The sequence below is a fragment of the Rhinolophus ferrumequinum genome, chromosome 15, assembly GCF_004115265.2.
Source record: "Rhinolophus ferrumequinum isolate MPI-CBG mRhiFer1 chromosome 15, mRhiFer1_v1.p, whole genome shotgun sequence".
In the NCBI taxonomy this organism is placed as follows: Eukaryota; Metazoa; Chordata; class Mammalia; order Chiroptera; family Rhinolophidae; genus Rhinolophus; species Rhinolophus ferrumequinum.
In genome coordinates this window covers 20,732,994-20,745,748 of record NC_046298.1, presented here as the reverse complement: position 1 = coordinate 20,745,748, position 12,755 = coordinate 20,732,994, and the positions used below count along the sequence as shown (strand labels likewise).

The 12,755-nt window shown below is 36.6% G+C and overlaps 1 protein-coding gene across 1 annotated transcript in view; it reads right to left on the bottom strand.

Moving 5' to 3' along the window:
* PKD1L3 (polycystin 1 like 3, transient receptor potential channel interacting) overlaps positions 1–12,755 on the bottom strand; it is a 66,043-nt gene that overhangs the window by 46,769 nt on the left and 6,519 nt on the right. The window contains 7 exon segments of the mRNA XM_033129221.1: positions 621–747; positions 846–973; positions 2,236–2,400; positions 4,460–4,591; positions 6,520–6,768; positions 8,606–8,655; positions 11,106–11,222. Of these exon segments, the coding sequence (XP_032985112.1) occupies positions 621–747; positions 846–973; positions 2,236–2,400; positions 4,460–4,591; positions 6,520–6,768; positions 8,606–8,655; positions 11,106–11,222 (968 nt within the window).

Here is a 12,755-nt window from a genome sequence, read left to right as displayed (position 1 = left end):
ACTGAAGTATTTATAAATAATACCCTGATAGGTAATAAGTATCGGATAGGATAAGTTAAAGTAAATGTTGGGATTATCCCCTTGCTAATATTGCAAATGAAATACTTCTCATTATAACATCACATGAGAAAGAATTAATTAAAGATGAGTCATTTACTTGTTACCCTCAGAATTATTATTTTTTATATTTTTATACCTGGAGGACTTATTTTACTAGGAAGTTAGTATTCTGCTTTCCAGGATAAGGCAACAATCTTACTTCCATTTGTTAGGTAATTGCTGAAAGAAATACAATATACTGATAAGACTAGGTTGGTATATTGAGTCAATAATTATTCAGCTACTCCCAGCTTTGTAGAAATAGTGAAGAGTGGAGATCAATTCAAGTAATAACACAGAAATATAGTTAAATCCAGAAGTCTGTTTAATGCTCCCAACCTCTATACTGGATGATTTTTAAGAGGCCTCCGTTCATGTCAATGTAAAATAGAAATTAATGACACACAACTTTCTCTCATTGGGTCTGTTCAGCTTACATTTCAAGGTACATTCTTTTCACCCAAATGCCTACAGCCATCAAGTCCCATTTTCATTCTGATCAGAATCAATTTCACACTCACTTGCACATTAACTCCTGGGTGTTTATTCAAGAGCTCCTCCAAAGCCAAAGCTGATGGGAAGGCTAACCTCACAGGTGCTGGATAACCGAGAGAGTACGAACTCAGAGGCAAAGTTGATATGTTTTGGCTACTGAAAAAGAAGTTAAATGAAAATCAATTTCTGTTTGTTTTATAAAGGTCAAAAAACTAAAATGAAACTCTTCTCTTTCCTTCCTCCTCTGTTACCTGCTCAGCATCAGAGTAGCGATGGAAGAGGTCAAAGTCACCGAAGACTCAGAAAACTGATTTTGCTGTAGAAGTGCTTCCTGGGTCTCCTTAAGGGCCAGCAAGGACATTTTCATAATATTTTCTACCTGCATTTATAGGGAAATAACATGTGACTTGTGTGACCTCAGTGTACTGTGTTAGTAAAATAATGATTTGGAGGGGGTTAGGAGGAGAAAAGGGATCTTGAAGATAATATAATGAAAGGTGACATTAATTGGAGAAAACCCACAGAAAGTACTCGCAGTCTGCATAAAAACTCATCATACTTTGTATCAACTAAGAGGGCCACTGAAGGAAATACATATTTTTTTGCCCCCAATATAAAGTGCCCTATATCTGTTTATTAAAAAAGCTTTTATTGCAATGAAATTTACACATACAATTCACCTATTTAAACATATACAATTCAATGTTTTTTAGTGTATGCACAGGGTTGTGCAACTATCATCAAGATTTAATTTTAGAATATTTTCATCTCCCCTAAAATAAACCCAGCAGCAGTCACTGTCCAGTCTCCTGTCCCCATCTCCCCTAGCCGTAGGCAACCATTAATCTATGTTCTATGGCTATAGATTTGCCTCTCCTGAACATTTCATATAAATGGAATCATACTGTCTTTTGTGACTGGCTTCTTTCCCTTAGCATAATGTGCAAGGTTCATTTATCTTGTAGCATGTATCAGTACTCCATTCTCTTTTGTTGTCAAATAATATTCCATCATATGGACATATTGCATTTTATTTATCCATTCATCAGCTTATGGACATTGGGTTGTTTCCACTTTTTGGCTATTTGAATATGCTGTTATGAATAGAAGTGTACGAGGTTTAGTGTGGACATATGTGGTATATTCCAAGGAGTGGAATTGCTAGGTCACATAGTAATTCTATTTTTCACATTTTGAAGAACTGTCAAGCTGCTTTACAAAGTGGCTGTATCATGTTACAATATATGATGCATGAGGGTTCCAATTCTCTGCCTCCTTGCCACCACTTGTTATTGTGTGTCTTTTTGGATGTGAAATGGTATCTCACTGTGGTTTGATTGCATTTCCCTAATGACTAATAATGTTGAACATCTTTTCATGTGCATAGCACATATAATTGACAGAGTGTTTCCTGTGTGGTAGGCACTTTTACTAAGTTCTTTCCACTGGATTACAGCACTAGGTAGCCTTGGCTCACTAGTCGGATAGAGTGGAGGCCCCATCAGGCTTGACAGCAGTCTATTCAGTGGTGAAGCCTTAGCTGTATTCTCTTGAGAGTCTAGGGAGAGGCTGTGTGATACCTGGGTCTGTCAAGATTAAAGTTTCTAAAGAGAGTTGGCCAGTGGCATATATTGTACTTACGTGCTCAACGTCATGCTTGGATCTTGGTCGACTTGCTTTATCAGCTTTCACTACATTGAGGGAGTGAAAGAGGCAGACAGCCACAGGAATTTTGAAATCCAGAGTGCTGTTGTTCTGAAATGGGCTCTTCAGTAACCGCTCATTCAAGTAAATAAGAGAGTTGACCTGGGAATTTTAAAAAGCAAACATACATCTCTGAACTGTTTATGATTGTTTTCAATTTATTTGTGTTCTTTTTAGCAGGAGTTCAAAGTTTGTTACACATTTCAAATATATTTTTAATAAGAAGCAATATTACAACTTGGCAGGGAAGGAAAATATATTATTATATATTACCTACGGGGAGGATTCGTAGTTCAGGTGATTCTAAGAAACTGACATAACCCTTTTTGAGTGATAAGTAGATCAAATGTCAAATTAACAAAACTAAGCTTAAAAAAGGAATGCCAAAGAAAAGAACAATGCTGACTGAAATAACTGAGTAGACTATCCCTTTGCATCTAGGACCTCAAAAGCATTCAAGACAGACTTAAAACAGAAATCAAGGAGAAGTTCTAAACAAAACACAAAACACTAATTCTACTTTCTGCAGGTTGTTCTCATGTAAAACAAGTCAAATAAACCAACTGACAGATATTTACTGACTATTCACTGTAGCTACTACTGTTTTTGTTTTGAAATGTCATTTATTTTCACAGTTACATTTATTAAAAACTTCTGCAAGCTAGAAGATGTGAAAAATAAAATACAGAAATAAAAAACAAATGAAGTTAAAAGTAAGACATGGGCACAAAATATTTGCAACATATATGACATCAATAATAAATAAAGCTCTCTTACAGACAAATAGAGACAAACAACCCAAATGGATGGAAAATGGATGAACAATATAAAGAAGCAATTCAAATTAAGACTAAATAAAGCTCTCTTACAGACAAATAGAGACAAACAACCCAAATGGATGGAAAATGGATGAACGATATAAAGAAGCAATTCAGAGGAGAAATAAAAATGGACAATGTATAAAATGATTATACATTAGCAATGTATAAAATGCTCCTTAGCAATCAATAAAATGCTTTTCTTTCTTTTCTTGACTTTAAAACTGGCAAAAATGAAAGTATGGGAAAAAGCTTAGTGGGAATGTAAAACAGTTCCTTTTAGGAAGGGAGGGTAATTTTGTCATCCATTGAAAATTTAAAAGCCTATCAATTCTCTTTCTAGCATTCTTGCCTATAGAAATATATGCATAAGTGCTCCAAGATGTAAGGACAACGATGTCCACAGATATGCCATTTGCAAGAGTAAACAAGTGAAAAATATCTAAGTGAACATTAAAAATAAAGAATTCATTTATGTGTACTGACATGAAAAGATAACCATGATGTTTTTTATTAAGTGAAAAAATCAAGGGACAGAAAAATCTGTATACTTTAACCCCATTTTTGTTAAAACAAAACAAACCAACAAACTTGTGTATGCATAAAGAAAAGTTTGGAAGGTTATGCGCAGCAAATTAAGACTAAACTAACAACTCGTTACATCTAGAGAATGAGGTTGGCAGAAGAACAAAGATGGTGAAGGCTCTGCTTTTTATGTTTTGTTCTGATTTTTTAAATAACAATCATGTATCAGCTCTATAATTATAAAGTCCAAATAAACCAATACAGACTGCATTTACATACTTATTGCAGAACACTTGAAAATATAGGAAATAGAAAAAAGAAAATTAAAGTTCTCACTAATCCTACCACCTTAATTCACTCACGTGTAGGGAGTAGAAAGGGGCATGAATAATTACGGGGAAATACAATGGCAAATATGGTTCCAAAAAATGCAAATATCATGGGGGTACTGATTTTTGATGCCTGTTTCAAGGCTGCACTACTGTATGGCAAGGTGTGGATCTACTTTTTTCTCCCATGATTGCTCCTAACAAACACATCAGAAAGGCAGTAACATGACAAATGAACAAAAGAAAATAAACACAGCACGTCCGAGAATGTCACTAGTGGTCAATTTTTTTTCACAATCTTCAGTTTTAAAGGTATAAATATACTTGCTAATATTTAAATTGAGTATCCACAAAATATTTATAATGGTTAAATTCTGTACAGAGAGTAATCTCCAGATTATATATATATTTTCTATTTTGTTATACTTTTTCTGTTTATCATTTTCCCTTTTCTCAGGTCTTGTTCCCTCTCTATCATCCTCTGCTTACCTGAACTGACTCAGAAAATCCTGGAATAAAGGCTGTCAGCTTCTGGAGTATCTCGCAAGCTTTCTGTAATTTGTTGTGAGCTTGTGAACCATGAACTGCTTTGCTAAAGTTCCCCGTTATCTCATCCATGACCTATTGGGAACAAAGAATTTTGTGAAAATTATTTATATATAATCATTGCACTTTAGTAGTTTGAGACATTGGTTTAACGAGAGCTGACCTTTGATGACATTACAAGCTCTATGAATCACAGGCTTTCCATAAGTTATTACTTTCAGAAGCTTTTCTGCAAATAGATAGAATTTATTTTCACTTCTCCCATACAGTAGAGAAAATGGATAACAAGGTTATATAATGAATGATCCAAGGACAAATGAATCTGGAAATAAAATTTGTAAGAGTAAGTTTAAGTCTATGGCCATGATCAAAAGTGAGGGAAACCTGGGAATCAAAACAACAAAAACAAAATTTCTATTCAGAAGTACGTATGTTTATCCCCCTGGGTTTCCCATTGTGTTTATCTCCCTCAATCCAAGAGTTCAAGTTCAAGAGGGAAGTACTTGAAATACCACATGGCAGGAGGTGGGAAGCAGAAAACATCTGAGAAAACAAACCTAGAACACTGGACATGGTCCCAAAGCTTAAGAGGCTACTTCTTTTGAACTGGAAGTCCAACCCTGAGACAAATCTGTTTATACCAACTACTTGGCCCGATTTCTAGAGAACAGCCCACTTACAGCCTAATTCAATCATGTATTCAGCAAGTTCTTATTAAATGCCTACTGTGTACTGCTAGGCTCGGAAGTTGGAGCAGTTAAAGTCAGTTGTGATCCTGCCCTCGTGGACCCTACAATTGAATAGGGTTATTCCTGATTCACAGGGTGTGTGTAGGAGGTTGAATCAGATATAGAGAGATCTTAGAATTGAGGACCACACATCTTTGGTTTTATACTTTGGGACTGAGATGTAAATAAGAAGGAAAGAAGATACGAGACACAGTGGCCACACAACTGCACGTTTACCAGTGGAGGTCAGGTCTTATATTTAATGCCATTGTAGCTATAGCCAGGCAGGTCACTGAGGACGCCTTATTCAATATTTTAGTGCAGAACGTGTAATGTGGGCTGAATTGTAGTAGGTCTCACCATTTCCTTAGCTTTTCTTTAATGTCTCTTACTCAAGCCTTATAGTTGTCTCTATAGAAGCTGTACATATCTTTGGTTAGATTTACTCCCAGGTACTTGCTATTATATATATTTTTAAATCTAATTTCCTGATTGTTGCTGATATGTAATAATACAAATAACTTTAGTAAACTGATCTGATGATATTCAGCACCATTGCTAAATTCTCTTACTATTTCTAATAATTTATCTGTAGACTCTTTTGGATATTCTACCTTCAGAGTTCTAGTTAAGGCAAACAAACACTCTTTGTTTAAGCCACTGTAGGTTGGTCCCCCCCCAGTAGAACACAAAGCTAACTGAGACAATGGTGAACATCTAGTTTCCATCACCAGTGAAAGCAGATCCAGAGTAAACAGGATTCTTTTCTAGCAGGGAAATGCTAGACTGCACACAAGGAAAGCTTGTGTTTAAAACAAAAAAGATGGGGAGAAGCAGGGTGATTTTCTTCAGTCAATACTGTGGCTGTTGCCTTTTCCTTCAATTTGTGGGAAAAAAGGAACAAAGGTGAAAGGGAGTTGAGATGGTGAGTAGGAGTTGTCCAGGGGGTTTGCTGCTGCTGAAAAAGTGGGGCAGGTCAACAAAGGTTCCTTCCCATTTGAAGCACTAAATATAATAACATTAAATAATAATAAGACATTCAATACTGAAATAGGTATACAACCCATTGTGGAATACTTTCATGGACTTGTTTTGGTTTTGCTTTTAACTGGGATATATACTTGTCTGTCAGGCATTCTCAGGTGTAGTTCCGCTCAGAGGTAAAGGATGAACCAGGCTCCTTCTAGCATCACTATTCGTGAAGCATCACCTAAATAGAAAAAAAGAATAAAAGTGCTTTTTCAGTATCACAAAGGTACCCAGTTCTGTATTTACCTGAGCAGAGGCATTCTGAAATGATGCTTGTAGAGGAGTGGTGAAGACATCTGAGTATGAGTCCTCTTTGGGGCTTGAAGTTATTTCTACGAGAGTTTTTTCAGCATGTGTAACAGATGAGGGCCTGCTGAGCTCTGCTATCACAGGGAGAGGCTGGCTGGTAGGTACCGATATGACTGCTACCCGCTGTTGCGTGACTTTGGGTAGTGCTGAAGGAAATGGGCTGATAGAACGGCACAGGGTCTTGGACTAAAAGATAAAAATATGGAAAGGAAAAGGTTAAATCTGATATTACCAAATAATGAAAATTAAAGCTGTATTTCCAAAATTGCTCTGGAACTCTCATGTCCCGTGAGATATTAACAGACCTTTCTCTCAAAAAGATCCTGTGCTCAACAGTTTTGAGAAAGCAGCGTACTGTATTATCCTCTTTAAGATTCACAATTTACCTTAGTGTATTTATTGTCAACCATTCAATAAATTATAATTAAACATCCACCAGGTGCTAAGCAATGTTCTGGGGAACTGGGGATACAGCAATGAACAAAACGAGCCAAGTTCTTGCCCTCATTGAAGCGTCCATTTTAGTGGTGGAGACAGAGAGAAAATTATACCATGCATTCAAAAAGTGCCATGAAGAAAAAAAAATAAGGGTAAGCAAAGACAGCGTGTATTTCAGAGAAGGTGCTGAAATGTCAGGAAGGGGCATTTTTGCGGAGAATTGAATAAAGGGAGAGAGACAGCTCTGTCATTATATTGGAGAAGGACACTGGAGAAGTGCAAAGGGCCGGAGGCCACAGCCTTCTGGTTTTGTTTGAAGAAGAACAAGGAAGCTAGATGAGCAAAAATGGTAGGAGGGGAGATAAAAAAGATCCTGGGGCTGGGATGGGAATGAGGGATGGGGTGGGAGAGCATGTCCTGTGTCAGGCAATTGAGAAGAGTGTCATTCTACTTTGAATGAAATGGGAAGATAAGGGGGCTTTGAGGAGCAGAGCACGATCTGACTTCTGTCATGCAGGCTCCTCTCACTGCTGTGTTGAGCACTGATAGAAAGGGGCCAAAGGCCAAAGCAGGGAGATTAATAGGGGACAGATGCAAATAGGGTATCTTCAGATGGGAGATGACGGTGGCTTGGACCGGGTCATAGTGGTGAAGATGTGAGAAGTTAGGTTCCGGTCATTTAAGGGCTCTGAGAAGTCCTACACTCAGAAAAGTTTGTTTCCTTCTAACAACACTTTAAGCAAATGCTGGTTGTTATTCTGCAGAACATTGCTTGAGAAATACTGACTTAAGGGGTTTTTATTTCATCCCTGTTCTTCTTTTTTTTTTTTTAATTTTTATTGGAGGAATATTGGGGAACAGTGTGCTTCTCCAGGGCCCATCAGCTTTAAGTCATTGTCCTTTAATCTAGTTGTGGAGGGCGCAGCCTCAGCTCCAAGTTCAGTCGCTGTTTTCAATCTTTAGTTACAGGGGGCACAGCCCATGTGGGAATTGAACCGACAACCTTGTTGTTGAGAGCTTCCGTTCTAACCAATTGAGCAATCCGGCCACCGCCCCATGTTCTCTTTTATACTGATAAAACACTTTTTTTTGCAGTGGATCAAATAATTGTAAATCTATATTTAGACATCCACTAAAAGATTTCTATGTAAGACACAAAGACAAAAATGCTGAGAAATTTCTTGAAGGTGAAATTTTATAGGTTATGCAGAGTTTCTACCTTTATTTTCCTTTCACTCAGATTTCTTACTTTTTTCCTTTTATAAAAAAGTTTTAAAATTTTATTGCATTGCATTTAGTTTTGTAAGATGCCATAAGTCCTTTCTGGAATGAAGCATGAAATAAACAAACAAACAACAAATGAATTATACCAAAAAAAAAAAAAGCCAATGACAGGTTTTAAAAATGTCTTTAATAATGCATCCATTAAACCTGATTCTTTCCTGCACTTAAGCACTTTCCTTTCCTTATTAGAAAACTATTATTCAGAGCACTCTATGAGACAGAGCAGAGTTCTGGTAGGACCCACAAGGGATGACAAACAGACTAATATTCCAAGATGTGTATTGTGAAGGTAAGTACTTACAAGGTTAGCACAAGCAGGTTGGTGACATGTGGTTGAAAGATGAATGGCTCCTGTAGAAAAAAGGAATAGATTAAGTTCAAGTAAAAGCCTAGGATAGAAATATTTCTTCCTATTTTATTTGTGAATGTCTTATTCTTGGCTAAACATGCAGATTGTTTTATATATAGGAAACCAGAGTGATCATTTCACACTATTGATAAATCTGTAGACAAATTAGAATTCTGAAGCTGAAGCATTACAAATCACTAACGTGTAATCCCTTTGCTTACTCTTCAGCAACCTTGATATAAAAATAAATATTAAATCACATCAATCATAAAGTAGCCAGTAGATACACATCACTACAGAAATACCTGTGTCATAATTTTACCAAGAGCTCATTAACAAATTAGAGCATATTTCTGATAGACTTTTAGAAAATGATCATTTACACCATTTTACCAGATCATTACTGCTTTCATTCTCCTTCCACATTTTCCAGCAAGAAAACCATGCTCTGAAGGCAATATCAGTGTGCTAACGTGCCTATCTGCTATTACCTTATGCTGACTTCTTTCAAGGCATGAGCGTTGAGAGCACTAAAACTACAGCAAGACTCCTTCGCCCCCTCTCTCTTTTCCTATAACACTCTCTGTTGTTCACAGCACTGTCATGTACATTTAGCAGCAGAATCACTGTAGCTACTACTGCTCGGGGAGGACAGAGTTCTGAGATGTTCTTTTGATCATATACCATGTCTTTTTATCAAGGCAAACAGGATGGAGGGTAGAAGAAACTGGATTCTGCATCAAAAGACCAGGGCTCCAGAGCTGGTTTGCCTTTTACCATAACTATGAAGCCTTGATTTTCTCAACTGGATAATGGGTGTAATAATATCTAATAATGTGAAAATTAAAGCAATGTATGTAGAATTGAGGAAAATGTCACCTTGGATTAGGGTTGTTAGGTCAATAGCTTGCTGGGAACAGGGAACTGACTAGAAAGGGGTTATGATCACTACCTAAGCCAACAGGCTGCTGAACTAAGAGTGACCCAATTTCTCGGTCTCCAGACAAACATTGCGTTTGAAAAGATCTTGCCTTAAAAGATAAGGAAAAACCAAAAACCAAAAGGGAGCCCACAGCTGTCATAGAACCTGGGAATTGAATCCAGAGGACTCAGAGGAAATTACATCTCTGAAAATTATCAACAGAAAATAAAAATTCAGAAAGCTATTTAACATCCTTAATAGAAAGTCTTAAAGATAAATCAACTGAAGCTAAAATGCATAAGACTGAGATAAATTAAAAGAGAAATAAATGGTATTAGAGGATTTCAAGAAAACTACAAATGCTGCATGCAGAAAAATTACTATCCACAGTGGAGGTAATACAGAACAGAACTGATGTGGAGGATACATGTCAGGTGTTCTCTCAGAACGAAACAGAAAGAGTGATAAATAGGAAACCATTCTCTTCATTGAACAATATGACATTTTTCTCAGTCTGTTGAGATGTGCTTCCAGGTTTGTTTTGTTTGACTCAAATAAACTTATAAAATTTTTCTACCAAAAAAAAAAACAAAACAAAACATTTTTCTCAGTCTGTTGAGATGTGCTTCCAGGTTTGTTTTGTTTGACTCAAATAAACTTATAAAATTTTTCTACCAAAAAAAAACAAAAACCCAATATGGAGGACATATAGCAATCGATCCTATGTTTTAACTTGCTAAAATATGGCTTATTGGTGTTAAAATAACCAGATTAGGCCCAAGATGGAACCACTCAGATGCTAAGTCCCACTTCAGCAAACCAAAACTTGGGAAAATTTCTATGCTGGGCTCTTCCAGAAAAAGCAGGCCCGGGTCAACCAATCAGCACTTGCCTGCTCAGTACAAGTTACATACTCCTGCCCCAAGACTTCCCTTTGCTCCACATAATGAAAGTAACCCTGCTCACTTTGGTTTATAAATGTCTCTCACTTTGTCCAGCTCTTTTAAGGGATAAAGGGCTTGTTGACAAGGGCATCTAACACTTGAAGTTGTGAGGTCCTACCCCTAAGAATAATCACTAAATCTACTTTAAATTTGTCTCTTTTTTCACCCATTCTATCAGGTGATTGCTATAATCATCCAACACTGATATTGACTGAGTTCACTTCAGGCTAATGCATCTTCCCCAAATGGTATTTGTTTTTCAAAATTTTAAAAAACAAATGAGAGAGAACACCGCAATTTGAAGGACTTTGCAAAGACTTTAAGAAGCCTCTCTTTTTTGGTGGAACATTTTGGGGGAAAAAACTTTGTCTTTTATTTAGACATATGTGAAGAGAGGGTGGCCAAAGGAATATCAAGAAAGTAAGTATTTATAATTTATAAAGTAAAAGCAAAGACTGCAATATTAAGATCAGACAAAATAGAATGCAATCAATATTTATTGGATACCTGTTATGATGACATATTTCAGCATTAATTCAGTCTTGTGCATCCTTTAGGGCAAGAAATTGATTTCACCACACATTACCTGAGGTCATTTTGTTTCTCGGTATTGCAACTTCTCTTTTTGTCTTCTTGGACGTCCAATGTAAATGAGAATTATTTGCATTTCTTTCATAACTGGCATCTCGGTCTGAAAAGGCATCTATTTGGAGGTCAATGCAAAAGTTAATTTACAGGATACAGCTCTAACTGTAAGTCTATAAAATAAGCATTACAAGCACATAAGTGATAATCAAGAAAACAAATGCAAGAGTATCCATTTTTTTTTTAAAGAACAATAATGTAGGAATTCTGAAATAGTTCTTTTGCTCTGGAGCACAGTGATATCGCCTTATGTGATCCAACATCTCAAAATTAAGTCCTCTGATTAAGTCAACACTGAGAAGACAGAGAATTAAGTTCATTTTAAGAAATTACATCCTAAGCATAATATTCTTCTTTGTAGTCTATAATTCCTATTGGTAGAGATAAGAGTTCAGAAGATGGACAATAACATTCTTGAACGTGCCTTGTGTAAAGCTGGTGTTTCTCATCATGCTGCTGAACACAGCAGAGAAAGTTTTACAACCTAATTGACTATCTCTCAGTTTAAATTCAGGATCAGAAACCCCAGAGGCCTGCCTTCACATTGCCTAGCAATCATACTGTATTCCCCTAGTCTATTCCTGCTTCTACTCTCCTAGATGACCCTTTCCCACTTCTACTCAAATCTCCAACAACTAGGAGTCCCTGATCCTCAGTGTCGGGTCAAGTGATAACCTGGCTTTCTGCCTCAAGGGGAAATATAGAAGCAAGGGAAATATGGAAGCAATTAAGTCTTTCCACGGACTCCATCAAATCTGCCCACCTACCAGCATCTGTACCCACAGACACCTCCTTCTCTCCTGTTACTACAATCTCCCTGTGCTCCTACTCAAAATGAAATTCTCTAGTAGCACACTAGCTTGGATCAAGAACATTGTCCTAGAATACTGTATTTCCCATCTTAAGGAAAAAAACCCCCACAATTTACATTGCCTCAGGAATTATCGCTTCAATTCATTCCTGCTCTTGAGCAAAACTCCCTTAAAAATTATCTAAACTTGCTACGACTAGTTCCTCTCCTGCTCTCTTTTTCCTTATTTTTAGGGATTGCTTTTTTTTCATTTTAATTTAAATTTGTTTTCTAATTATGTAAAACATTTATAGAGTTCCAATGTCAAAACTATTAAACAAAGTACATTCAAAAAGGTCTAAATTCCTTCTTTGTCCTTTCTATTCTACTTCCCCTTCCCCTATAGGTAATCATTTCCGAAGTTTTTGTTTTTCTATTATGTTTATATATTTGTATGAATATGCACATCTATTCATATTACCCCTTTCTTAAAGTAGCATAAAGTAGCTTTTTTCCCACTAAAAGAACATATTATAGCGATAACCCCACTGCAGTAGAGATCTTCCTTCTTTTTACAACCAGTCCCCTCTTGATAGGTATGTGAATTGCTTCTACTCTTTGCTATTACAAAGAGAGCTACCATAGATAGCATTATGTATGTGTCTTTTTTGTATTTTTGCCAGTGGACTTTTGGGATAGCTTCCTAGCAGCAAGATTGCTGGGTCAAAGGGTAAATATATATCTAATTTTGCTAGAGATTGCTAAATTCCCCTGCACAATGATTGTATCTTATTGTATCCC